Genomic DNA, 26,841 nt, shown 5'->3' on the forward strand with positions numbered 1-26,841 from the left:
GAAGTGAGCTGACTGCTCAGTGCCTGTGTTTGCAGCCCATCCACTGCTGGTAAAGGATTAATTTGAAGGGAAAATCCAGTTCCCTACATAAAAAGAATTGCAGGAGCAGGTTCTTTTATTTTCAATTGTACTGATACTTGTAGTTAACTTGGGTTGAAACATGAATTAGAATTCATTCTCAAGAGGATGTGATTCAGTCAGTAGCTGCTCTCCTTGTTGCCCCAGCTGAGAACTCCTGCGAAGACAAAACATACACATACAAACACACAATGCAAAGAAACAAAACACTGAGAATTGTTCCACATGACACTATTTTAATTATTCTATGTTTCAAAAAATAAAGAAGAGGACAAATAGGTGTGTATCCACTTACCCAGAACTAGCAAATGTGAGCATTTTGTGAGCCTCAGACCTTTCATAAGACAGCTTCCTGGGGGCAGAGAAAACATGTCTGTGGAACTCACTAATTCCTTACACATTCTCAAATAGGAGATAAGATTTACCCAGGTCTTCTTTAAGCTTCTCTTCTTGGTCAAGAATAAGAGGAAATCAGTAAAATAAGACAGGCAGTCTTAAAAGGTTCTGGACCCTTTCAACTAATGCCAAACGTAAGAACAAATAGTACAGCAAATGTTGACTGTCAGTGGGTTCATGTCTTCGAAAGGCAATTAAAAGATATTACTTGGTAGTTGGGTGGTGGAGGTAATGGTGTCCCTGGGCTGATGGCAGAAGAGCTTTGTAAAGTACAGTTGAAAAAAACCAGTGAAATGTCACTGAATGACTACCACTGGCAATCATCTTTCTCCTGAATCCTGTGAAAATAGCAAGGCACATTTAACCCTCAGAAATTGCCCTGTGCAAGGTACAGGCACCTAGTGGAACCAAAGGGAAACATAAATTGCAGGAGCTCTGTGTGCATTTCTAAAGCTGAGTTATAGAATATACATATCACTCTGTGTTAAGGGTTTCTGCCAGTTTTGTCAACAAGTGACTTTTAACTCTGAAGAAAGAATACATGGTCTTTAAAAAAATACTGTGAGTTATTGTGAGCAGTACATCATTATAGTTCAATTCTGCCTAATAATTATTATTAGGCAATAGATATTGCCAATACAAATATGGTCATTTGTATTGCTGTATAAATGAGTGATGTGCAGAAGTATCTTCAGTTAAGCAGTGGAAGGTCAGTGGTCTTTTATGAATGACACCGTACTATCACCTTTTGTACTAAGAACTTCATTTTCCAGACTAGGCATGGATCTTGACTCCAGTCTGGTGGCATTAATTTACTTTGAATCCATTTAGTTTTAGTTTTAAGATGTTCATACCCTAAATTTTTTTCTTGAGTTATATTTACCCAATTCATCGGCAAAGGAGAAATATTATGTGCTATACACTTCGTGTAATTATCATACTTCAGTGTCTCAAGTATCCCTGTAATAACAAACATGTCCCATTTTGTAGATTAGGGAACTGTAACTCTGAGGCATTAAGTCACTCTTTTTTTTTTTTTTTTTTTCATTAAGTCACTCTTTAGAAATCTTAAATGCTTTTGACCTCAGGACTAGTAAAGGATGAGGCAGAAAGAGAATCCAGATCTGTGTGACTCCAGGGTCCACATTCTTCCTACTATATCTGCATCTTAGTCCAGTTGGGCTGCTGTGACAAAATATCATAAACTGAGTAGCTTACAAGCAGTAGAAATTTATTTCTCACAGTTCTGGAGGCTGGGAAGTCCAACATCGGGATGCCAAAAACAGTCCAGTTCTGTTGTGGCCTCTTCCATGCTGCATGCTGTTGACATCTGGCTATGTCCTCGAATGCTGAAATGAAAGGCTAGCTTTCTGGGGTCTCCTTTATAAGGGCACTAATCCCAATCATAAGGGCTCCGCCCAATGACATAATCACTTCCCAAAGACTCTACCTCCTGATGCTATCAGCTGACTGTTAGGATTTCAACATGTGAATTTGGGAGACATAGACATTCAGAACACAGCACTTGGTTTCTTCCTTCCTGCCTCTTGGTTCTTTTCCTTCCTTTGCTCATTGACACATGTGTGTGCACACACAGAGCCAAGGGCTTCTTCACCAATAACCAGCCTTTCCTCAGGGTGAGATGTACTTCAGGAAGAGGAGAGTGAAAAAGTTAGGACTAAAGCCCAGGTTTCCTCTTGGTATTGATTTTGTCTATTAAGTCCAGAGCCATTAGGGAGGAGGAAAGAATGGATAGGTGGAACACAGAGGGTTTTTAGGGCAGTGACCCCATTCAGTATGATATCCATGTAGGTTCATCAGTAGTATCATGTGTACCACTCTGGTGGAAGATGTTTTGAGTGGAAGAAACTCGAGATAGAGGGAAGGAACATATGGAAACTCTGTGCTTTCCATTCAGTTTTGCCACAAATAAAAAGTGCTCTAAAAAATAACATGTCCCAAGCTGGACTAGATTGACTGCTAGGATAGTAGAGTGGCATTTCTTCTCTGTGTCTCTTTAATACTATATTCTAATTGGAAGCAAAACTTTGAACTACAATAGCCTATGATAGCCAAAAATCTTTCTTTGTTTCCAAGAGACTTTATACAACCTTTCTTTTTGTCTTCTTGTCCAGTTGCTCTTTCTCTGCATTTGAGTTTTTATTTTACTGGGTCATTATGTCACCAATTTCTTCTGAGATTTCTCCCAAAGGAGAGATGTTATTAGGAAGCCTAGTGAACTCAAAGTTGTTAAGAGCCTTGTCCCTCCTTCATGAACGGTTGTAAAGGTTAATCACTCATAATGTGGCTGAACACACTTGTGAGGTAAATTTTTTTAAAGACTGTCATTGAGATAATTTAGATTGGTAATCCTTGTTTTGTAACCCATGAAGGGCAACACTGATTTTTCCTTTGAATTATTTGTATAATTGCCTCTATTCTTTGCTTTGCTATCTTTAACAAATGCAGCAGTTGGGGAAAAATAAGAAGAGACTCCATCAGGTCTGTTTGTCCTCCGGCTTTGCCTTCCTTTCCATTTTTCCCCTAAATCATGTATTTGGGTGCCATGCCTGGACACTGCCCACCTTCACGGTTGAAGAGATAGGGACCCTGTGAGATTGTCTGGGATAAAACTATTGCTTTGCAATCCATTATTACTGAGTTAGAGAGATTTACACTGTGATGGATATGTGAGAAGAAAGTATGTTGTGCTTTTATAATGCAAAAAGGGGGGAAAACTTAAGCTTTTAGTTTGGGATTCTGAAAAATAAATTTAATCCTTAGATGTGCTGCTTATGAAACTGTATAAGGATCGGTTTGTGACAATTGAGGTCAGATTAGGAGAAGAAAACAAATATTTTATACTTGTTATTTTGTCATTGCTTCACCTCCAACAATGCTGTTAGAAATGAAAAGTTGGAACAAGTAGTGAGGTTCGAAATCTTTTAGGGCTCTGAGGGAAAATAGCTAATATAGTTAATATGAAATCCGGGCAAGTTAGGAGCAGCAGAAAAGTTGTAAAACAGAATTTATAGACATTTAAGAACTTCAATCTTAGAAGAATCAGTAAAAGCAGAAATTGGGAGATGAAGGGAAAATAGCCACCATCTTAGAAAATAATGCCACTGTTCCTCACAATCCACCTAGTTGCAAAGGCTTGCTGTTTACATTACATAACCAGCAGTGATGGGAGTAAAGTCATAAGAGATGGAAGTAATAAATAGCTCCAATATTTTTCTAAATACTGACTCATCTGCTTAAAATCTATGACTTTAATGTTGAACCCCAGAAGTCATTCATTTATCAGAATATACACATTTTCAGCTGCTTGTAAGATGTACGTGGTACATATCTGGAAAATCACCCGATTAGATGAAGATGTGGCAAGGCGAAAGGAAATACCTGTATGAGGGGGTCCTCAGGAAAATTGACAGGACACTGCAGATTTATTTTTTTTAACCACGGGGTTTTCCAGGGTCAGATTTTTTTTTTTAACAGCTTTATTAAGATATAATAATTACCATACCACACAACTCCCTATTTTAGGTGTACAACTCAGTGGCATTTGGTGTATTCAGAGTTTTACACCCATACCAAAATGAGTTTTAGAACATTTTTATCACCCCAAAAAGAAACCTCACACACCTCTGCTTTTATTCTCCCATTTCCTACCCCCATCCCTGGGCAGCCGCTAATCTACTTTCAATGTCTATGAATTTGCCTCTTCAGGACACTTCCTGTAAATGGACTCCTCCAGAATGTCGGTCTTTGCAGCTGGTTTCTTACATTTAACACAGAGTTTGCAAGGTCCAGTCTCAGATTTTATAGAAAATGCATCCTAACCTTCTTGCTATAATTGTACTTTGTATAATGATTCTTTATATTCACTTTGACAGTCCTTCTCCTGCCAGTTATCATCTCCTGAGGTCTTCACCTCTGCCACTGTTCTGGGCACAGTAATGCTCTCCTTTTCATCTTCATACAAACATTTTCGTTTTAGAAATGAGGAAACTGGCACAAGGTTGGCAGTGGTTCCCCTCCTGAAGTTTGACTTTCTCCCTATCACAGCTTAGGTAATGCAACCCCATTTATTGTTTACTCTTACTTTATATAAATCATTTGTACATTGCTTTTTTAATATTATCCAAATTTTTGCCATCCTTCTCAACAAGGGCCCTTTTCTTCCATTAGGCCCATTACTTTAATTTTATTCTACTGTCCTACACCATCTAAAACTACACATTGCATTTTTTTCAATCTCACATTTTGTTCCCCACTTTGATTTTCTATTTCAGGTGGGGAGGTGAACAGGGTCTAAGGGAAAATAATGATTCACAAAAGGCAATCAAATCCTGTTGCCCCTATTCTCAAATTCACCAAATCTCACAGTTGGAGTGGACCAAGGAGTATCTCTAGCTATTTCAGAAATGTTCCCAAACAGTGACTCTTACCCTTTCCTGAGTCTCAGATATGCTTGAGAATCTGCTAAAAGCTTGAACTCCCTACCCTTGAAATGCAGGCATGCAGTGGTCAAATACAGGTTCAGAGGGGTAGAGGAGTGAAGCCCTACCCCCACGTCAAGGACCCTGATCTAGAAAAAGTTATGTAACCACAAAGGGACATGGAGATTTTTCAATAGTGTTTTCTATGCTTTAAAATATCTGAAGCTTGAAAAGAGTAGCTCTAGCACTTCACTGCCAATCCCCTCTTCCATGAGAAGACCACATTATACTTCGGCGTGCACTACAACAGTGTGTGTGATTTGTTAGTCTGAAAAGAAGATTCGGTGATTCAGTTATGCAGAGACTGAGCTAGTTATTAACTTAAGTTCTTCCATGGTTGGCTTGGTTTTGTCATGGAGACACCTGGAGGGCACATGTCTCAGAATCACTCAAGCTCAAAATGTCTCTGTCTCTCCCAGCTGGAGTAGAGCTTTCCCACAGACAGCAACTGTTCATCTAGCCAGTCTCCTGCATGTCCTTCTGAAAGTGCAGTTCCCCATGTCATGACTCATGTCATTTGAGCTGTTACCCCTTACTTCTTAAGCATGTTGTTAGGGTTTGGATCTTAGCTATCTCCCAAAAGTTCATATGTTAAAGGCTAGTTCACCAATGCAGCAGTGTTCAGAGGTGGGAGCTTTGGGAAGTGACTGTATCATGAGGGCTGTGACCTCATGAATGGATTAATCCATTTATGGATTCATTGCTTAATAGGTTTTGGAGGAGGAGCTTTCTTATAAAAGTGAGCATGCATATGCTCACACGCTCTCTCACTCTCTCCCTTTCTCTCTTTCTCCCTTGCTCTCTCCGGCTTTCTTTCCTTCCTGTGCACCATGAGATCAGCAGCCTTGCTACACTATGTGCTCACACCATGGAGTTCTGACTCACCATAGGTTTAGAAGCATTGGAGCCAGCTGACCATGGACTGAAGCCTCTGAACTGTGAGCCAAAATAAACATTTCTTCTTTTTAAATGATTTTTCTCAGATATTTTGCCACAGTGATAGAAAGCTGACTAACACAAATGTCTTCTCTGAGGACCACTCCATGAGTTTTGTTAACAAAGGGTTCTACAGCCATTGAACATAATCAAGATAAGAAATATGATGGAAATAGTATTGTCACAAGGATGTATCTTCATCTGGTCTTCTGCTATTCTGGGTACCATACCCAATGAAAGATATCCAGAAACTGCAGAGAAGCAGTAAAAATGGATAGCTAGACAGGAAGAAAGAGATTCTTTGACCTAGATCTGAGGAGCTAATGAGGGTGATATCTGAAATATTGAAAATCATGAGCATAGCATGTGAGCATAGCATGTTCCAAATTGCTTGTATGAGGGAGAGCTTCCTTTGAATTTGAGGACAGAGAGTTTTGAACAAAAATGAGGAGGTTCCACCAAACTGCAGCAGCTCATGAACTGAAGTCATGGCCATAAGTGGAGCCTTGGGAGAGTCCGAATTCACTCATTGCTAGGATGTGTCCAATGTCCATAAGACTCCCTTAAATATTTGTGTCTCTTTTTGGCAGAAAAATGTGAACCAAAGAAATCATGAAACTAAAAAGTTCCTCTTTTCTTGTGGTCCTTCCACCTAGCAGAAAATTCCCCCTTTCCAGAGTGTTCTCATTCTCGCTTACTTTGGGAGTATGTGGCCAGAAAGCCTCATCTGTCCTCTAGCTTACACATGCATTGTATTTCATTGAATCTGTACCTCATTTTGCTTGGATAGTGTTCTTACATTCTCACTATACCTGAGGGACACAGATTTTTAATGCAGGTCCTGCATTTTGAGAATCTGGCTTTGAATTTTATTTCTTCCTCTCTATTCCTATATTCATCCCCAATTATCAAAATAGGAATTTGTTATCCTTTTTGTATTATTTCTTACAATCTCATCTTCTGTCCAGTGTTCCATGTATGGCTCTCACTTGGTACACTGCCCTGGTACCTTAACCCCACAATCCATGCTTCTGCTGGTGGTAATCAGACATTCAGATGCCTGGGCTCCAACAGCAGGCCAGCAGAGTAGACACCAAATAACAGTAATTATGTAGTTTGGATGATCAGGGGGCCAGTAAGGGTCAATGTAAAGCAGTATTGGGAGTAGAAGCTGCTACTTGTGATTATAAAAGACTACACAATATGAATCCACTGTTCCTAAAGTAAATAATTTCTACTGTGACAATGTACATTTTCTTATCAATTTGGAAATCTGTATTTTCTTGTTCATCCTCTCTTGGCTGTTTATCTCCTCTTCTTATATTTCCGGCATTACATTGATCACATATGCCACATAATTCTGCACTATATTCTCATATTTCAGATAAGCAACCTCCATTTGGCTGTGATCACTTCTACACAGTGATGATCTAAAATAGAGATGATCCTCATTTTGCTTATATCTGAAACTGCAAGTGAATATGTGAAATTATTTTGCCATCTAATCCTGCTGTGCTGCTAATCTTATCTTTGAAAATTTTCAAGCCATTGGTGTAGATGTATGTAGTGCTTGTTTAAATAATGCTAGAGCCATATTATAATGTTCCCAGACACAAATACAGTGCATCTGACACATTAAAGCCCATTAATTGGCTTATTGGCCTGAATTCTCCAGGGAGTGTCGCAAGTCTCCAGGGTGTTCTTGAATACAACTTATGCTTCAGCCAAATCACAACTGTGAATGCCAGAGCAACTGCGATGCGTGTGCAGGTAGCAAAAAGTACTTTATTATATTTTCTGGGAAGAATCTGCATGCCTAGTCTTACATACATATGTATGGTTTTCAGTTATACTTATCTGAATTCTACCCAAAGTGATTCTCTGATTTGAAAGGATTTATTTCTTAAGCTAATTTTTATCAAGCATAAATTCAGTATTTTCAGAAATGGGGATGTAGCTGTAGACAGGCCAGATGAATGTCATGTTCTAACAGAGTTTACCTGCTAGGGAGGAAGGTAAAGAAGGAACAAGAAAATAAACAAGCAAGATCATATCTGATTGTGGTCAGAATTATAAAGGAACTAAAGCAAGTTGTTGTGGTAAAGAATGACTGGGATGAGGGTATATGTGTGGTGGTTTGCGAAAGCCCCTATGAAGAAGTGATGGAAAGCAGAGGTACAGCCCAGGAGGAGGAACCAGCCATGGTGAATGAGTTCCAGGCAGAGGGAGCAGCCTCCACAAAGGCTCCAAGGCAGGAACTACTTTGGTATTCTGAAACAGGAGGAAACTGCAGATGAGTGTGAGAGATCAAAGGAGCAGGATTTGAGGTGGTTAAACTTTTCTGTCATGGACCCTTTGGCAGCCTGTTGAAAGAAGCCTCTAGAGGCTCTCTTGGAATCATGTTTTTAATTGCATAAGATAAAATACATAGGAACACAAAAGGAAATCAATTACATTAAAATAGTTATCAAAATGTTTCAAAGACAAAGTGTGAGTATAAAATATAAGTGCTTCTTTATTAACACATTTTGTGACCAATGTAATACCCAACTTTGAAGTAGCAAGATTTCAAAATATCTGTAACAGTAATACAGAATATATGTGATTAGTGGTAACAGAGTCACAGGTACTGCTAATGCCACTGAGATTTTCTTCATAACTCAATGGAATGCTAAATTTCTTTCTTTTTTTTTCTTGGATCATTTTTAATTTATTCTTTTTAGATATAAATAACAGTAGAATGTATTTTGACATATAATACATACATGGAGTTTAACATTCTAATTTGGATCCCATTCTTGTGGTTGAACATGATGTGGAGTTACACTGGTCATGTGTTGTATGAACATAGTAAAGTTATGTCAATTCATTTCACTGTCTTTCCTATTCCTGTCCCCTCTCCCTTCTCTTCATTCCCCTTTGTCTAATCCACTGAACTATCCTTCCCTCCCCCTACACCAGGAATGCCACATTTCAATTTGAGGAGGGGATAGTAAAGATGGGATTTTTTTTTTTTCCTCATTCAAAATTACAAATCCTGTGATTCCTACCATGGACCCCTTAGGGCTGTGTGGACTGCAGGGTACCTAAGACTGAATCATCCAGGACTTTGTGGGAAATGTGGAACTGCAAGCAAGAGAAATGGTGTATCTTTCTGCTTTATCAAAACTGACCTTAGGGGAACAGGAATGGAAGAGTGAGAAAGTAAGGAGAGTGTTATGTGGTTCAGATGAAAGATGAGGGGGTCTTGTAAAAGAGTGATAGGGTTAGAGAGATGTGAACATATTCAAGATATGCTGAAGAACTGGCAGGACTTGCTGATTGCTTGGATACTAGGGGCAGGGGAATGAGAAAAGGGAGAAATAAGGATGGTACTAAGGTTGTTTACAGGAGCCACAAGGTATGTAGCCACGTGCAGGTATGGCCCTGCTTGGGAGAGGAACAGGTTTTTTGGGGTGGTTGGTGGTGGATCCAGTGTTCCATTGTGGACCTCATAAAGTGTGAGCTGTGTATTATGCACATGGAGAGATATCAAGTTCCCAACTGGGTGCGCAAGCCTGGGGCTTGAAGAGTGTTGGCTGAAGGGTGATACATGTACTCTTTATTTGAAACGATGTTTTGAGCTGAAAGGGAAACTTAAGAGCCCTGTGACATCACTCTGACAATTACAGAAGGTCCTTCACACTCTCCTCAAAGCTGCACCTTCCTCACATCAATGAGGAGACTCCCTCTTTTTTTGTTAACCCCCCCTACAGAGATGAAAGAACTTGATCTTTCATTTGGGAGAACCAGCAGTTGGAAATTGTGTCCCATCTCCTGCTTCCAATTCCGTGTTTATTCCCTGCACAGTGCTACTTTGCCAACTTTGTGTGTGTGTGTGTGTGTGTGTGTGTGTGTGTGTGGTGCTGGGGATCGAACCCAGGACCTTGTGCTTGTAAGGCAAGCACTTTACCAGCTGAGCTATCTCCCCAACCCACTACTTCACCAACTTTATCTAAGACTTTGATAAAGTTTAGGTAGTACAAAAGCAAGAGGAAGGAAAACCCTCAAAGAGGTTAGGCTGGGGATTTCAATACTGTTTCCTCCACCATGGAGCCTTGAACAAGTATGTTAACCTCCCTGGGCTTTAATATCCCCATTCAATGGGAATAATAGCACCAACTGAGGTTTTTAAATTCAGTAAAACTATCTAGCACATGATAAGCACTCAATACGTGGTTTTTGGTAAAACCAGAGTTGCATGCTTTTTAAATGGACATTCAGTATTTTCTTCAAATATTTCAGGGTAATTTTCTTCTAGGAAAAAAAAATAGCAACTAAAACAGTACAAAGTTTCTTGAGAAATTTTCTAAATTTCTCAGGCACTTTCATGACTTATGGAAGAAAAGATAGTATGCCAGTCATTTTCAGCCTAGGAGAAAAAAATAGAAACTACAGGTTTTTCACCTAGTAGCAACAAAACAATGCATAGATGTTTCTCTTGGAAACCAAATATGTATGTGGAATGCTTTCTTTAGTCTAGAAAGCTAAAAGCAATGAACTTGACAACTCGGTGTTTACACACCAGCAGTCTCTCCTTTCCGATCAATTTAATTCATCTAACTAATACTGTAAGATCATTTCTGGTCAGGCTGCTAGCAACTCAGTTGTTTATTCATTCATTTTTATTAAGCATCTACTGTGTTCCAGCACTGTTTCTAAGTCAAGCACATAAAGATGAGCAAGAACAAAGTCCCTGCTGTTGTGGTGCTTTCTCTCAAGTGGGCAGCTGTAAACGAGCAAAGTGAACAGACAAATGAATGAAGAGCATCCTCTTGGAGAATAGTGTGTGCTCTGGAGAAAATATAGCTGGGTGGTGTTCATAAGTGTAAGGAGTGCTTTCAGGGAGAAGAGGTTGTTTGAGCTGAGACCTAAATGATGAGGGGCCAGCTGTACAAGAACATGGGCAAAGCCTGTTCTCCGTATGGCAACAGCCACAGGTACCAGTCGAAAATGAAGGGGAAGCTGGTAGGAGGCATGGTCAGAGTGAGGAAGGGATGAGATCAGGCCAGTCCAGAGTTAGTCCAGATTGGACTTCGTTCTAACCATTGGGGAGTTTTGATCAAAGAAGAAACAGCATGCGACTTCTATTTCTACAAGTTCACTCTGACTTTTGGTTTAGGACTGACCTGAAGGGTGACCAGGGTAAGAGCAGGGAACCTGTTGCCTCCAGGTGGGAGATGATGGTGATCCAGATAGGGGTGGTGGCAGTGGGAGAGAAGCGCACGGACTATAGGTGTGTGTTGAAGGCTGTGCTGATAGGACTTGCTGAAGGGCTAGAGGTGTGGGGTAAGACAGAAAGGAAACAGGATGCCTGGGCATATGGGAGGGTTGGAGTTGTCATTGTCACTGATACGGAGAAGATTTGGAAATAAAGTGTTGTGAGTTACATGCTATATCAAGAGCTCTGTGTTGGGCAGATTTATTTTGAGTAGTCCATTAGTCATCTAAGCTGGGATGTTGAATGGGCTGTTGAATATATACTTCTAGCCCTCTGGGGCAAGGCCAATGCATGAGCAGATTCCTCTGGTAAGTTTCCATGGAAGGTGCAACACTTCAAGCCTGGTTTGATGAATATCTAGAGCAAGCATCTCCTTAGATCACCTGGAGCCAGGATCTCTTTCTGTGTGACTCCAGCTGTCCTGGAAGCTCACTGACAGACTGTGGAGTTCAGGGACTTAAACACTGGGAGGAATTTGGTTTGTTCTCTCTGTTTCAGTTAACTGAAAAGCATGGTTTCAAAACATGCAAGGACCTGTCACTTCCCTACTGATCATCACACTGTCCCCTTCACATTCCAGTGCCACAGACAAGCAATGCAATTTAGTGTAGAACGCATTGGGCTTCCAGAATAAGACCCATCTCAAGAAAGGCAAGCGCTTGTTAATAACTCTGCCAAGTGTCTGGTTAACAGGAGACACTTGGGCAGATAAACCCAAGTGAGTAAACACTGTGAGACCATGCCTTCTCTTTTTTTAATTCCGGCTCCATAAATTTGTTATTGTTTCCCTTTTATCAGTTTCTTTCATTCTCATGATGGTTTCTCATTAAGGAGATTCATGGGGAAGGTTATAATCGATGAGAGCTATTAGCCAGCAGAGTGTAATCTGGTTCTAGTGCAAACTGACCTGCACAATGTCCTGTATACCTTAGGGATTTAAACTGATTAACTCAGAGTCTGGAAGGCAGAATCCAATGTCCTGTAGTACCACACCACCACCACCACCACCACCCATACCCCCTGACCCTCCAATAAGGGATTTAACATATTGACACTGTAATTAGATGGGACCCACAGTCAACCCACCCTGAAAGCGGCCACTGGCTGGTGACTGCTCACCTTGAATGCACATTTACAGCCAGTGAATGATGCTTTGTCACTGGTAGTAGAATGCTGCTTTAATTCCCTCGACTGGTTCAGGCCCTGTTAATTACATTGGGGTTTCTGTTTGGTTTGGTTGGTTGTTGAACTTTTTTCCAAGAATAGATCAACCTCATGGTTCAGGAGCAAGTTAGTGATTGGAATGAAATCTCTACAGAAAACAGGCAGCTCACTGACAGTGCTTTCAACAGCATAATGTCTCTCTGCTTCATGATTTTGATTAACCGGAGAATAAGAGGCAGGAAGGATGGCCCAGGCTGCCCACAGAGCCCTGGCAGCCACATGGGTAGGCCTGCTGGGTGAACAATGCCATACAAATTAGTATTCTTAATCATTGACCTTGGCTTTTAAAATGCAGCCAACTTTAAGCTGAGGACTGAGGTTAAACTAAAGACTCTTTAAGAGTCGCATTTTAGTTGCAGTGACTGCATAAGGGGCAGGATGAAATAATTGGTATCATACTGGGGGAGCCACAATAAATGAGATTCTCCTCCTAGAGATAAGAAGAGTGAAGGGTGTGATCATCCCCTTCTCCCTCCACCTACCCCACCATCTCATTTTTTACTAAAAATGATGTATAGTACAGTGGTTAGGATCAAAGTCTTTGGAGCTGAACCAGCTAGACCAAAGCCAAGGTCAGTCTTGTACAAATTATTTAACTTCCCTCTGCTTCATTTTCCCTATCTATAAAATGGTGCTAATAATAATAACCCTTTCAAAGATTATTAAAGAGGAATAAATGAATTATTACATGTAGTATGTAAGATAATTCTTGGCATATACTAGGGGAGGAAACAGGCCATTGTCATCCATTCAGCAGGCGCTATACTGGACACCACTGTAGATAGACGCAACCTTCTATCTCTGCCTGCCCCTTACTGAACACTCAGGAAATGGGTCACTACTATAGAATAGCTTGGATACTCAGTGTATGATTAAGTATAACCAATAAGGGAGGCAGAAGACATACATAAGAACCAGGAATGTAATAGAATAGTAACTGAAGAAATCAATTTTTTATTATTAATTAGGCCAAGATGTGTGATAACGTAACTGAGATTAAACACCCAGAAATTAGACCTCATTGTGGTTTGGTAAAGGAATTAACAAAGAACAGAAGAGTAGCCTAAGAAAATTTTGTAAAACTACCAATTTACATAGATGAAGTACACACACACACACTACATACGCATATATTAACATAAGTGATTCATGTTCATTTGAGAAAAATAAGGAGATACATACCCAAAAAGTTAAAGTGCACTCAAAATTTCACCACCACCAAAAATAGCCACTATTTTTCCAGGTATTCCCTGGTCTTTGTCTATGTAAATATACTACATCTATGTAAATATGAATTTCTATGTCTGTGTAAATATATCATTACATACACAGGATCAAAGTACACATTCTGTCCAGAAGAATTTATTTTCTGCTCAGCAGTATGTCATGTCAATAAACGTTAAATGCACATTATCGCTTGAATTTACTATATGGTATTCTAGCTTAAGTAAATTTCATAATTTATTTAGATAATTTCATATTGTTATAAATTGAAACTGTAATCAAATTTACTCTACTTTAATAAATACCCTATATCAGGGTATTTAGATACTTTGTCAGCAGCCCTTACTATGACTCAGGACAATGTTTTTTCTCAACAAGAGACTTTTTTCCCTTATTTTTTATTGACGCATTGTAATTGTGTATAATAATAGGATTCATCACTATATATTCATACATGCACATGATATAACAACATAATTTGGCCAGTATCATTCCCCAGTATTTTCCCTTTTCCTCCCCTCCTCTCTCTTCTGGTTCCTTTCCTCTCCTCTACTGATCTCCCTTCAGTTTTCTTGAAATCCCTGCCTTCCCCTTTCTTTTCCTTTTTCCTTTCTAGTTTCTTCATATGAAAGAAAGCAACACTTGACTTTCTGAGTTTGGCTTATTTCACTTAACATAATGTTCTCAAGTTCCATCCATTTTCCTGCAAAAGACATAATTTCATTCTTCTTTATAACTAAATAAAACTCCATTGTGTATATATATACACCACATTTTCTTTATCCATTTATGTATTGATGGACAGGTAAGCTGGTTTGATAGTTTGACTTTTGTGAATGGCTACAAACACAAACATGGGTATGTATGTATCACTATGGTATGATGACTTTAATTCTTTAAAATAAATACTGAAGAGTGGTATGTCTGGTTCACATGGTGGTTCCATGCCTGATCTCTTGAGGAACTTCATATTGATTTCCACAGGGGTTGTACTAATTACAGTCCCATCAACAGTCCAGCAATCGATCATTGCCTCTGTTCTTGTTCACAGGCCTGCATTTGTACAAGAAATAAGTAACACATAGACTTCTGAAGAAAACACAGATTTCATATAATAGTATCTAAGAACACCATACCTAAATATGACTAGCAGCAAACACCACAAAGAATAAGCTGCCCCCCAATAATGTTAACAAGGTGTAAATTCCGGGCATTAATTGAATTAGACATATAAAGTAACCTGGAAGTTTATCAGGACTCCAGAAATTCAAAGAAAAATTGGAAGACAATTAGAAAGTTGGAATGAGGTAATGTAATTTCTAGTTTGTCTTTTGCACATTTATTTTGGGGGGTGCTGAGTATTGAACCCAGAACCTAAGCATGTACATACATTGAGCTTCTCCCTCAGCCTCTGCACATTGATTTTACATGGGAGTAAATAGTGATTCATAATTACCTACTTCCATGTCTGAATCATTGGATTGGACACTGTCAAGGGCCACAGAGATAAATAAAGTACTGCATTAGTTTTAATAAAATGTGTCCTGAATTCCCAAGCAAAAGAAAAGAAGGGCCCAGCTTGGTGACACACACCTGTAATCCAAGTGACTCAAGAGGCTAAGGTAGGAGGATGACAAGTTTTAAGACCAGCCTTGGCAACTTAGTGAAATCCTGTCTCATAATTTTAAAAGGGGGAAGGGGAAACTGGGGATGTAGCTTAGTCATAAATCACCCCTACATTCAATCTCCAGTACCACCACACTAAAAATGGTGGGAGGGACGGAAGGAAAGAGAAAGAGGAAAAGAAAGGAAGGTGTAGCCTGGGAGGTTAGTGTGTCTGTGCACATATGTAGCATATTTATTGAGAGCCTACTATGTTTGAGAAAATGGAGTATGGTGGTGAATAGCCTGAATTTCCTTCTGCTTTGAGGGAAAATTCAAACTCTAAGGGAACTGGGTTGCTACAATTTGGGCACCTTCCTTTTAAGAATTTGAGGGCTGGGAAGATAGCTCAGTTGGTAGAGAGCTTGCCTTGCAAACACAAAGCCCTGGGTTCGATCCCCAGCACCGCAAAAAAAAAAAAAAAAAAAAAAAAAAAAAAAAAAACCAAGAATTTGAATGTCTTGCAATTCCAATTTTCAAATATTTCACTAATACCACATCTGAATAAGAATAGAGAAATCCTGATCCTCTTCTCAGTTCAGCCTCTGAATCACCTGGAGCAATCATTTAACCTTGCCGAGTCTCGGTAAAATTGGGATAATAATGCCCTATTTCTACTCTCCACTTCATAGTGATATTCTCTGTATTTAGTCAAGAAAATGTTAATTAATAACAGCTCTTTGAATTTCTTTGAAGCTGCTGAAATCTCTGAGGCAGTGTGACTACGCAGGGCAAGGTTAATATATTTGTACTTGATAATTTTTGTGTTTATATTAAATACTTATAATGCTGTATTTACATTCATAAACATGTCAACAGCTGCTTATCTGTGTCTTAATATTTATTCATGTCCAGTTTTGAGCTGAAATTGACTTCTTTGGCCCATCTTTGGTAGATTATCCCTGGAAGCTGGTATGCTGGTGATCCAGACAAACATCTAGGAAAGGATACTGTCCAGCCCACTTTCTTCTGTACCTTTTATCTCCTCTCTCTTCTGCTCACTTCCTGAGGCTTCTACCAACCCTTCCTCAACTTGCTTGCCCTCTTTTCAGCTCTTCTGTTCCTCTTTACATCCTTGAGAATGACAGTCCCTTCCCTCTCCAGTTGGCCCATTCACTTTTGTCATCCCCAACATGGTCCTTTCTCTCCCACCAATGGTTTTGCAGGAAGTTGCCACCCTTCCCACTTGGTGTGTCTCCTCAAGCAGCCTGTAGTGCTCCCATTGGGCACCAACAATGTTTCAGCTGGGACCTGTTTGTTGGTGGGGATGGGATGGAAGACAGTCCACCAGAGTCATCCACCCTGTCCCATCATCTGTGTTTGACCTCATACCTTCTCAAGACTTTTTGGCCTCTGCCATTACTGTATGGGACACTAAGATAGTAATGCCAGTTATCTGAGGTTGTATTTTAACACTAATCTGAAGAAAAGCCACAAGGCTAGAATTAGATTGTGCTGACTATAGTATATAAGCTTTGGATGACATTGTAATCCATCGTAGAAATGGATCATGGGAAGCATTTCAGCAGGTATTTGGCAGTTACCAAGTGGGAGGAAAACAACCCTTTTCCCCTTCCTACAGAAATTCTCATCTCTAGTCTTTCAATAATCATGAAATTTTTCTCATCTTCTTTGGGGCTGGTTCAGTCAAGATGGTAGCACTATCAGGATGTCAGAGGGGTTTCTAACTGAGAAGGCTCAGGGTTCTAAAAACCAAGAAAGGGGCATTACTGAGTTTATGGAGTCAGGTAAGTGTCACTCTGTATGAGGGTCCCCAAGGCTCAGGATGCACTAGAATTCATGAGATTTAGAAGAGCTGTTATGATTATGGTTTATTACAACAGAAAGATACAGATTAAAACAGCAAAGGAAGAAGAAAGCACCTGGAGCAAAGTCTGGGAGAAACCAGCACAAATTTCCAGGTGTCCTTTCCTAGAGAAGTCACATATATATGCCTAATTTTTCTAGCAACAATTTGTGATAATACAGGTAAAGTATTGTCCATCAAAGAAACTCACCCACGCCCTGATGTAGACTTTTTATTGGGTTAGTTATATAGGCATATGATACCTATACTGACTTCAGCTACCAAGACCCCCAAGTGAAAAATAGGCATTCAATTTAAATTACATAATCATTATAAACTTTCTGATCAAACTGGTATTGGGTGGCTCAAGGCCTCAAGCAGGCAGAATGCTCTCATCAGGCAGAAATTACAAAGACTTGAAGTTCTTAGGAGCCATTCCAGAACCAAGCCTTTCTTGGGTATGTGCAGAGTTTGAACAACCCAGGCCTGGGGGCTAGTTAACCCTTCGCTGCACACAGTTCCGGGGTCAAGGCTTTGGCCCCACGACCAAACTTCTTAACCCTTCTGTATTAGTTAGCTTTACATTACTACAATGAAATACCTGAGACAATCAACTTACAAAGAAAAAAGTTTTATTTTGGATTATGGTTCTATAGGTTCAAGTCCAAGGTCCAGTGACCCTTCAGTTAGGTTTTCTGATGAGGGTGGCATGTAATAACAGGAGCCTGCATCAGAATGAGTGGTCACATCTCGAGCCAGAAAGCAGACAGAATCAGACTGGGATTCCTTGATCCCCTTTGAGGGTATGTCCCCAATGACCTAGTGACTTCCCATGAGGTCCCACCTTCTTAAGGTTCGCAACACCATTCTATCCCTCCACTCTGGGGACCAAGCCTTTATATATGATCCTTTAGGGACACTCTTCTAAACCCCAGCACCTTCCAAGAGTAACATCCTGTCTGCCTTTCACATGGGATCACAGTGATTCAGAATAGCAGCCATTGAATTTCTTTGCACAAAAAAAACAAACAAAAAAAAAAAAAAAAAAAAAAAAAACAGGTCCACTACAACAAGGACATTGTAAACTATCATTGTTATTATTACCATAATAATTATTATTCAGGGGGAAGAGGCATGACAATGAGCACTTAATGCTTCCTTCTTATCTCAGAACAGGTCAGAAGTGCCTTTTCCCAGATTCTGAGGGCAAAAACAACTACAGTGTGTCCCCATGCTACACTGGCATTTAACCTTCTCCCTTGCTTTTCTCTGTCTCCCTTTCTCTGGCAGTGGCTCAGAAACCCTGGCCCCCAGCATGAGAAGCGGACTCTGTTTGGAGACATGGTGTGCTTCTTGTTTATTACCCCCCTGGCCACCATCTCGGGCTGGCTGTGCCTGCGGGGCGCCGTGGACCACCTGCACTTTAGTAGTCGGCTCGAGGCCGTCGGACTGATTGCACTCACTGTCGCACTCTTCACTATTTACCTCTTTTGGACACTAGTAAGTATGGCCCATGGCCGGGGGTTCAGGCCAGCTGGAGCAGGCAGCCTCAGGGCTGGCACAGCTCGTCTGTAGCACTTCTCACCTGCCCAGTAGAGCACAGGCCTTCCAGTGCTGGCACAGGTGTGTGATTTGGTGTCTTACTACATGTGAGTGCGTGTGCATGTGTGCGTGGGTTTGCACCACAATGAAGAGCAGATCAAACAAACAAAAAGGCCAGCTTCTGAGCATCCATCAAAGACACACACCTAGGACATTTCTCTCCTCCAGTAGTCTCGGTCTCCTCCTGTTATGAGGAATGGCACTTTCCTTCTCTTGTTTATGTTTCTCACTCTTGCTGGGATTGTAGTATATTGTGAATGATGCACTTGGCTTCTGTTGTTGCTGCCGCCTGCACAGATCATGAATCCTCCCTGCTGGTTATTTTCTTCTTATGTCCCGACACAGCCTAAAGTCTTTGTTGGACGTGGAGCTGCACTTTGCCTGATGATTATTCCCTGTGTTGGGATATTGACTCTGCTGCCCATAAAAGCACTAATTTATCTAGCTGAGAACCTGCCACCAAAGAAAAGCCATTTCCCAATAAGTGTTCCCGATGTCTATGAGGAAGAATTTTTAAACATTTTTTTTTTCATTCTTTTAACTTTATGCAGTAAGTTGATGGCTCAGGCACAGTTGGCAGCACCCACAAAGTGCAACATTTGCTCTCTCTTAATGCTTCCCTGTGGGAGCTGCGGGAAGGACGTCACTTTCCTCTTGAATATTTTCAGAAACCGGGCACCCTGCTTCCTGGCATTACTCTCCTGTGCCTGCTTCTTTCTAATCTGAGCACGTTCCATTGTTATTCAATCAGTGTTTCCTGCCTAAAGTGTACCTTGCCATATCCCGCAGCACGGTGTCAGCATTAGAAGCTGCTTCTCAGGCTCACTTCCCCCCTCCCTGTGTCTCCATCAGCTGCCACTCCAACGACCCTGCTCATTTCCCTCTTACTCATCATGTGGTTCTGCCAGCCCTGTCTGGCCCCTCCCAGGAGAGTGTTCAGACAGCAAGAGGACATATTTTAGTTTCAGGAAGAGGGATATGACTTGAGCCTTGGAAAGCTGGGGGTGTTCTAGTGCTAGGAACTTATCTGAGTCTTCCAGTTAATTTAGATATCCTGTTTCCAGGTTAATAAAATCCCAAATGAAACAGTAATTGCCTCCCGTAAAAGTCCATGCTTCCAAAGTGTATCCTGCTTCATTGTGAATCAAGCAATGAAGCTGATCCAGAAGTTTCTATTGTGATGAGAGAAGGATTAGGAATAAGAAAAAAAAGTCTAAATACATCTGTCTTTCCATTGACCGCACCATCTTGGGAAAGTCATTTCACTTTTCTGAGCCTCAATGGCCCCTTCTATAAAGTGGGGGTGGCAATAACGGCCATCTGGTAAACTTCCCCTCATGTTGTAAGATTGAAATGGAAGAATACATAGGAAAATACTTTGGAAAATAAAAATTAAGTATAAGTTTTTACCATATTTAGACATTTTCTGCTCTGTAATTTTTCTTAGAAGATTTCCTATGACGATGGGTGGATGAAGGTGAGACTACATGCTGGGCTTTCAAAACCAATTTAAGGTCTTTTTGAAAACTTGCCTTGTAAAGCGCACACTTTCCTAACAAGGAGGAAAAGTGAAGTGGTAGGGAACAATGGATGTGAACCCATTTCATCTCCCATTTCAGGTGAAAGGAAGGTTTGGGTGGAAAAGGTACCTAGACTAGACTGCCTTAGGAGAAGAACGCATTTCATTTCAGAATTGTGTCTGAGAGGTGATGCTGCATAGTAAAAAGGGCATTCATTCAGAATCCAAAGGCCCGTGTTTAAACCTAAGACTTAGCATCCTAATAGCTGGGTAACTTCAAATAGGATACTTAACCTCTCATCCTTCCTCTTACACACACAAAAAAATGGAAGAAATAATTGACAACCCCTGGGTCAGTAGTTATTGTGAAGATTAAGTGGGATAACACCTGAGAATATATATCCAAGCACCCAGCACAGTGCTGGCTCAGGGCTGTTGTCCTGTGACTCTCCTGTGCCCTTAATCCCACCTTCCCCCAGCCCTCTATAAAATGCAAAGTAGCAGGAGGGAAAAGAAAGGCATTTCTCTCCTTTGACTGGTGTGAAAAACGTGCTGTGGAGTCAGCTCAGCAATAGGTTACTGAATATAGAATAATTCCTTCCCAGATAAATGCTGTACTGAGCAGCCCTGGCAAGAGCCGTAATTCAGAAGCTGACAGCACTTGGAAACTGCCCTCCGGCAGAAACCCATTGTAAACAAGCTGTCAAGCTTAAGGAGAATATGCTCTGAAAATGTCTTAGATAAACAAACACGGTGTCAGTCCAAGCCTGGCTCCTCAGAGGAGTGATTCCTAGAAGGGCCTTGCCACCCTGTGCTGTGAAGAGGGACAAGTGGTCACGTCACCTGCCTCCAAGTGCCTTTGGATTTTGTCATGTGGCCATCAAGGCCCATCTTGATGCAAACTTGGGGAGTCCTGCTCTCTGCAACCTGCTGTGTTCCCGAAGCATACCTGGGACCCAGGAGACCTGGCCCTCACCCATTTCTACCCTGTAAGCTCAGGGTAAGTTGTCCCAGAAATATCACTGTTCCTGTCACAAATGACCTAAAGTCCATGGACAGACATGGAAGGAGTTTTCTGGGAACTGAGTCCATGTTAGCATGAAGACACTGAATGGATGTGGTGTTGGCCCCAGGATAGGGGTGCAAGTCAAGACGCCATGATGCCCGAAGTGATTCCACTACATCACTGGGCAGGCAGTACCCAACATGGACCAAAATGAATGAATGGCCTGGTTCCTCAAAGGCAGACTGCTGTTCCCAGGGGTTAATCCTTCAAGTTCCTGTTGTGAAGGGGGCACCTCAAGTAGATGACTGTCCCAAGAAGTCTCACTGTGGTTTCAACTCATTTCCCCCAACAGCCTACAGGCAGCCTGAAAGGGTTTGGTGGTATTTCTCCATGGCAAATTTACCACTGGCCTTATTCTCTTCTACAGTATAATTGGAGAGAAGCAAGCTGGGCCCACTGCAGGGAAGGCAACTAACCAAAATTCCAGCCCTATCCACATACTTAAGTCACACCATAACTTCCAAGAGAAAGGGCAGAATCAAAAAGTGTAATTAGATTTCCCAAAGACTGTCATAGCTTCACAGCAAACCTTCTCCACAGCCTTAGTCACCTCTCTAATGGGGAGAGAGGGATGCTAACATCTTCCACCCCTTCTGCCATTCATGTAGTTGCAAGTTATTGTAAACAGACTTGCCCATGGTAGGAAGTTGGTGACTGTCCTTTAGATGCAAACATGAATAAACTTGAGAAAATCCATCCTATAAGGAGTAACATTTTTTAAATGATGGCCCTTATACCCTTTCTCCTCTTAAAAAGTTCAGAAAATTCAAAACTTTCTTTAAAAGCATCTAACATTATTGTTTGTAGTGTCTTTTTGATTTTATGTTGTTTTTTCTTTACTACCTCTTTATTTCTCTGTATTAAGCCTCCTTTTTTTCCTATGATTACATTGTAGGGAGAGAGTGTTTTGGGGCATCTAGAGACAGGGGCAGGCATCAACCCAGGGCGGTGCAGACCTGTGGTCTCATTTGCCTTGTGCTCAACTTCCTTTATTTTCCCTGATACAGAATAGTCTTCATAGGATGCTTTCTTCAGTGATTGAATTTGCCTACAGACTATGGTGGTTAACAGCAGTTAAATAGTTTAAGATCTCATTTGTTTGTCTACACAAGTGGCTTGATTTCTTTCTTTCTTTCTTTCTTTCTTTTCTTTCTTTCTTTCTTTCTTTTTCTTTCTTCCTTCCTTCCTTCCTTCCTCCCTTCCTTCCTTCCTTTCTTTTCTTTGTTTTCTTTCTTTTTTTCCTGGCCAAGGAACAAGGAAACCTGCTAAGTCCTTGACTCCCAGTAATAGTTGAAGCAACACTTCTTAGGCTTGAACTTACATGCCAGTCACCAGGGGATCTTGTTAAAATGTACTCTCTGATGCCTTTGGTCTGGGTGGGACCCAAAATTCTGATATTCTAACAAGCTCCCAGGAGATGCAGCCTGTTGCTGGCCCATGACCACACTCAAAGCAAGGCCTGAGAGAAAACAGCTCAATCTCTCTGTTTTCAGTTTCCCTGTGTTTGAAGAGGAGTCACAAAATTATCACCATCTTTTCCAGGCCTAGAACATTTGTGCAAGGCTGTACAAGTGCCTTACCTGCTTCATCTCAGATGTCATTATTCACATTTTACAAAAAAGAACACTAAAGCTTGTTGATGACAAATAACTTCACAAAGTTAGGCAGCCACTAGGGAGGATGAGGATTCCAGCCCTGTGTGCCTGGCCTCAGAATCTGAGGCCTGCTTCCTGTGTGTACCCACAGCCTCTCAGATTACTAATGCCCAGTGCGCATAGCTCCTCAGCACAGTGAGGAAGGGCTCTTGATTTGAAACCCAGCTTTTCTGTAATATTTCCAGATTCCAGACTTCAAAAATTGCCAAAGTTCTTCATTAGCACTTATCTTCGTTCTACCTCCTTCCTTGCACTTGGCCCTGAAAGCAGGCTTTCCAAGCTGCTCCTCTTAAACTCATGAACAACAGCAAGACAGTAGAGACAATCAAGCCGAACAAAAAGGGAAAAAAAAAAAAAACAACGGATTCACTTTTGTATGTTCAGGGCCTTTTGGAGAAAGTATGTCTGTGTAAGTTTAAGAGCATATATTTTCATGCCCAAATCTCTCTGGCACTCAGCCTATGGCTTCTCCTTCCGTCCTGTGTATCACAATGTGAATGGGGTCCTTTGAGTTGTGCTGTGTCTAACCTGCAGTAAACTACATTAACCCCTCGCAGTCCCCATTTAACAGAGGAAGTTGGGGGACCAGACAGGTGCATTATCCAGTTCACACAGCTGCACAAGGGCTGGTCGTGTATCTACTCTGTCCTGCTGCCTCCAGCAAACCTTTTTTACAACTGCGACTTGGGGGCCCAGAACACCACTAACCCAAAATTAAATCCAAACTCAGAAAGAACTTCATTTTCCTATTCATATCCTGATTAGCTATGTGGAGGAAAAAAGGAAGCCATCATGTAAGCCCTGTCATGTTCATTCATAGGGCATCTGGATCGGTGGCCAATAATATCCCAGCATTCAACTGCTCGCTAGAGCTGTTGTGCCCAGGGTTCTTGCCCCTCTCCAGTGCTGCCAGCCTCTGAAGCTGCTTTAAGTGGCATATTTGCTTCTTGGATTGATTATCAACTTCTGCCTACCTGTACGCCTTCTCTTATTTTTCCTTTCCCCTCCCCAGGTGTCATTTAGGTACCACTGTCGATTGTACAACGAATGGCGTCGGACCAATCAGAGGGTGATTCTCCTCATCCCAAAGTCTGTCAACGTACCTTCTAACCAGCAATCCTTGCTGGGCCTCCACTCTGTCAAGAGGAACTCAAAGGAGACAATTGTTTGATGTTTGTGTTGGTTGGTTGATTCGTTGTTTGGGGTTTGGAAGTTTCTGCACTGGGGCCATGCACTGAGCCACCCCCAAGCCCTTCCTTAACCATGTGGGTCTAAGAACATCCTGAGCTGTGTTAGCACATCACCCGAGCAATGAACTCTGCCAGAAGAAGGCAAATGCTGTTTTTCTTCAAATCGTGGATGCTGCAATCATATGATATTTGCTAAGCTGCCAAACATGTTTATTTAGCAGATACTCTATGGAATTTTCTGAACACCTCTTTAACATGTGAGGAAGGTTGTCCTGCTAAGGATGCAATTCAATTCTTCCTTTTTTATTACTATTTCAAAATATATATATAAATATATATTAAACTTAGATGATAATCAAAATTGAAAAGCCAATGTAAAAACTGGTTTCTTGGTTTGGATGGGTTTTATTTGGGTTAGTTTATTTGTTTCCTGGTTTCTACTGTGGACTCTTTGGGGTAATTTGATAGCTTGAGTGGTCTTTTTCATCTCTTTCATGTCTCTTACTCAGAGAGACAGCATAATGACTACAGAACAAGTCATGTTTAAAGGATGTTTTGTACTAAACCTCATTTAATCAGTTTTTAAAGGGAAAAAAGGCGTGGCAGCTCTCCACACAGTGAGCTGTTTATTTAAATATCATTAAGAAGAAAAAAAATTATGGTGAGAAGCACCTCCTTTCAACCTGTTTGGTACTGACAGCTCATAGAAGCTATTTTCTAATAATAAATATCCAGTGTGTGAAAGACAAACCCTACTGATTGCAATACTCTCTTTTTTTTAATCGTAAAACCTGTTAAGTTTCCCAAAGTAGGTTTTAACTAGAAAAGAAAAGAAAAAAAAAAAAAAAAAAAAAAAAAAGCAAAAAGGTCGGTGTTCTCCCTCCCCTCTCATTGAGTGCATGTCTTAATTCTGCATTCCTAATGAATTGGTGGATCATTAGACATTTCTAGGAACCCTAGACCTGTTTTGCATATCAATTAGCATTCTCAGTGCTCTATTGAATTTCTCGCTTGACAGGTAGATATAACAAAAACGCCTGTCCTAGCCGCGGTGCACTGAGTCTAAGACCCCTTTGTCTGATTTTTTTTTTTTTTTTTTTTTTTAAGTCCCACACAGTGCCTTTCCTAACCATGAGCCAATTCTGTCACAGGCCAAAACAGACTTTTTCTAAGGGCTTCGTGTCACCTTTTCATCCCTCGCAGCGCAGAGGGTCTGACGCTTAGCCTGCTTTGTGTGTGCGCTGAAGCCAGGCAGGAGACGGGTCTTCCGGGGAGGACACCGGCTGCGGTGGCTCTTGCAGGGCTGTCCGCCACCCACGCATGCCGCCAGAAGAGGGCGGGCCCAGCTTCTGGGCACGCTTAAAATATGGATTTCTAGAACATGACCCACATTCTGAGTATCACTGCAGCCTCCGCCTTACACTCCCCAAGTGGGAGAGCCAAAAGTGCAAAGGAACAGGCAGCAGCGAGGATAATGATTTTTGCCTGCAGATTGATGGAGCTGATGCAGGTGTCCCCTTTGTCGGCAGAGCCCTCCATTCACAGGCTGCTCCCCGGGCTGCCCGGGGAAAACAGCTGTACCGCTCGCCCCCGCAAACCTCAGATGTGCTTTATGGCTTGTGACAATAGATTTCCTCCCCACTACGCTTCACTTCGACACTTCAATTCCAGTAATATACGTCTCGGCCCTTCTGTTTACGCGGCCTTGCTCACCCCTCTGGGCTGTCATTAGCTGCGGCACCATCAACCGTTTCTTAATTGACCTTTTAAAAATGCTGGACACCACTGGCTGCACGCAGCTGTCACACATTAAATTTCCAGAGCAAAGAGTGCAACTTGGTAGCCTGTGAATTGCAGCACTGTAATATATAAATGACGTTCAGTGCAGTTTGTGTGCTGTCAGGTGAACTAGTGACACCTCTCAACCAAATGGCAACCATCCTGAGAGTACCATACCCTGTGTCTTCCCTGCTTCTTCCAAGAATTAAGCAATTCGTGGCTTATCAGAATCCATATCTGTTGAGGCTGGCTGCAGAGAATCCCTGCTATCTTGGGTCATGAAATGAGACATAATGTCACTACCATCACAGGTAGGCAGGTCCCAGGCAGTTTTGGGGGGCTCCTGTGCTGAAAAGGGTAGCACATTAATACTATGCTTGGCCATGCCTCTTTCCCCTAGAGGTGCATCGCCATCCTGGGAAGTAAAGCAGAGTCCAGGTGGGAAGGGATAGGTTGCTTTGTTGGGTGGTGGGCAGGACATCCCTGGCAGCCAAGATTAGCATCAGTACTTTTCTTCCCAGGTCACCAGCTTGGACCTCCTAGTGAGAGACTCTGGTCTCCATCAACACCAGGGCCCATCTGGAATTCTGAAGACTCCTGGATGGCATTCCATCTCTTCTTGGTCTTTTAACCCTGAGGTTGTCCAAAGTAGGAGAGTCTAGGGAACTTCTGTGTAGGCACAAAGGCACCCAGCCAAGATAGCATGGGAGGGGGCAGCCTTCACACCATGTCACACAGAAGGGCTTACATGTGCCTGGCAAAAGGGATGCCGTTTGCTAATTGGCTAAAGTTGCCATATGGAATATCAGCATCCTTGCTAACTTATAATCTTCCTTCACTTCTTTCTTTTTGAAAGATCAAGAATGAAGCAGAAAAAGGCTTGGTGATGTGCACCTGCAGTCCCAGCTACTAGGAAGGCTGAGACAAGAGGATTGAGAGTT

The 26,841-nt window shown here is 41.5% G+C and overlaps 1 protein-coding gene across 2 annotated transcripts in view; it reads left to right on the forward strand.

Moving 5' to 3' along the window:
* Positions 1-24,953, forward strand: part of Marchf3 (membrane associated ring-CH-type finger 3) — a 144,662-nt gene extending 119,709 nt beyond the window's left edge. For both annotated transcript variants that reach the window (XM_047555214.1, XM_047555215.1), the window contains exons 4-5: positions 18,380-18,589; positions 23,944-24,953. In XM_047555214.1, the coding sequence (XP_047411170.1) occupies positions 18,380-18,589; positions 23,944-24,102 (369 nt within the window). In that variant the 3' untranslated portion in view covers positions 24,103-24,953. The remainder of the gene's footprint in view (positions 1-18,379; positions 18,590-23,943) is intronic.
* Positions 24,954-26,841: the final 1,888 nt, after the last annotated feature.

This window comes from Sciurus carolinensis, chromosome 6 (genome assembly GCF_902686445.1).
Source record: "Sciurus carolinensis chromosome 6, mSciCar1.2, whole genome shotgun sequence".
Classification (NCBI taxonomy): Eukaryota; Metazoa; Chordata; class Mammalia; order Rodentia; family Sciuridae; genus Sciurus; species Sciurus carolinensis.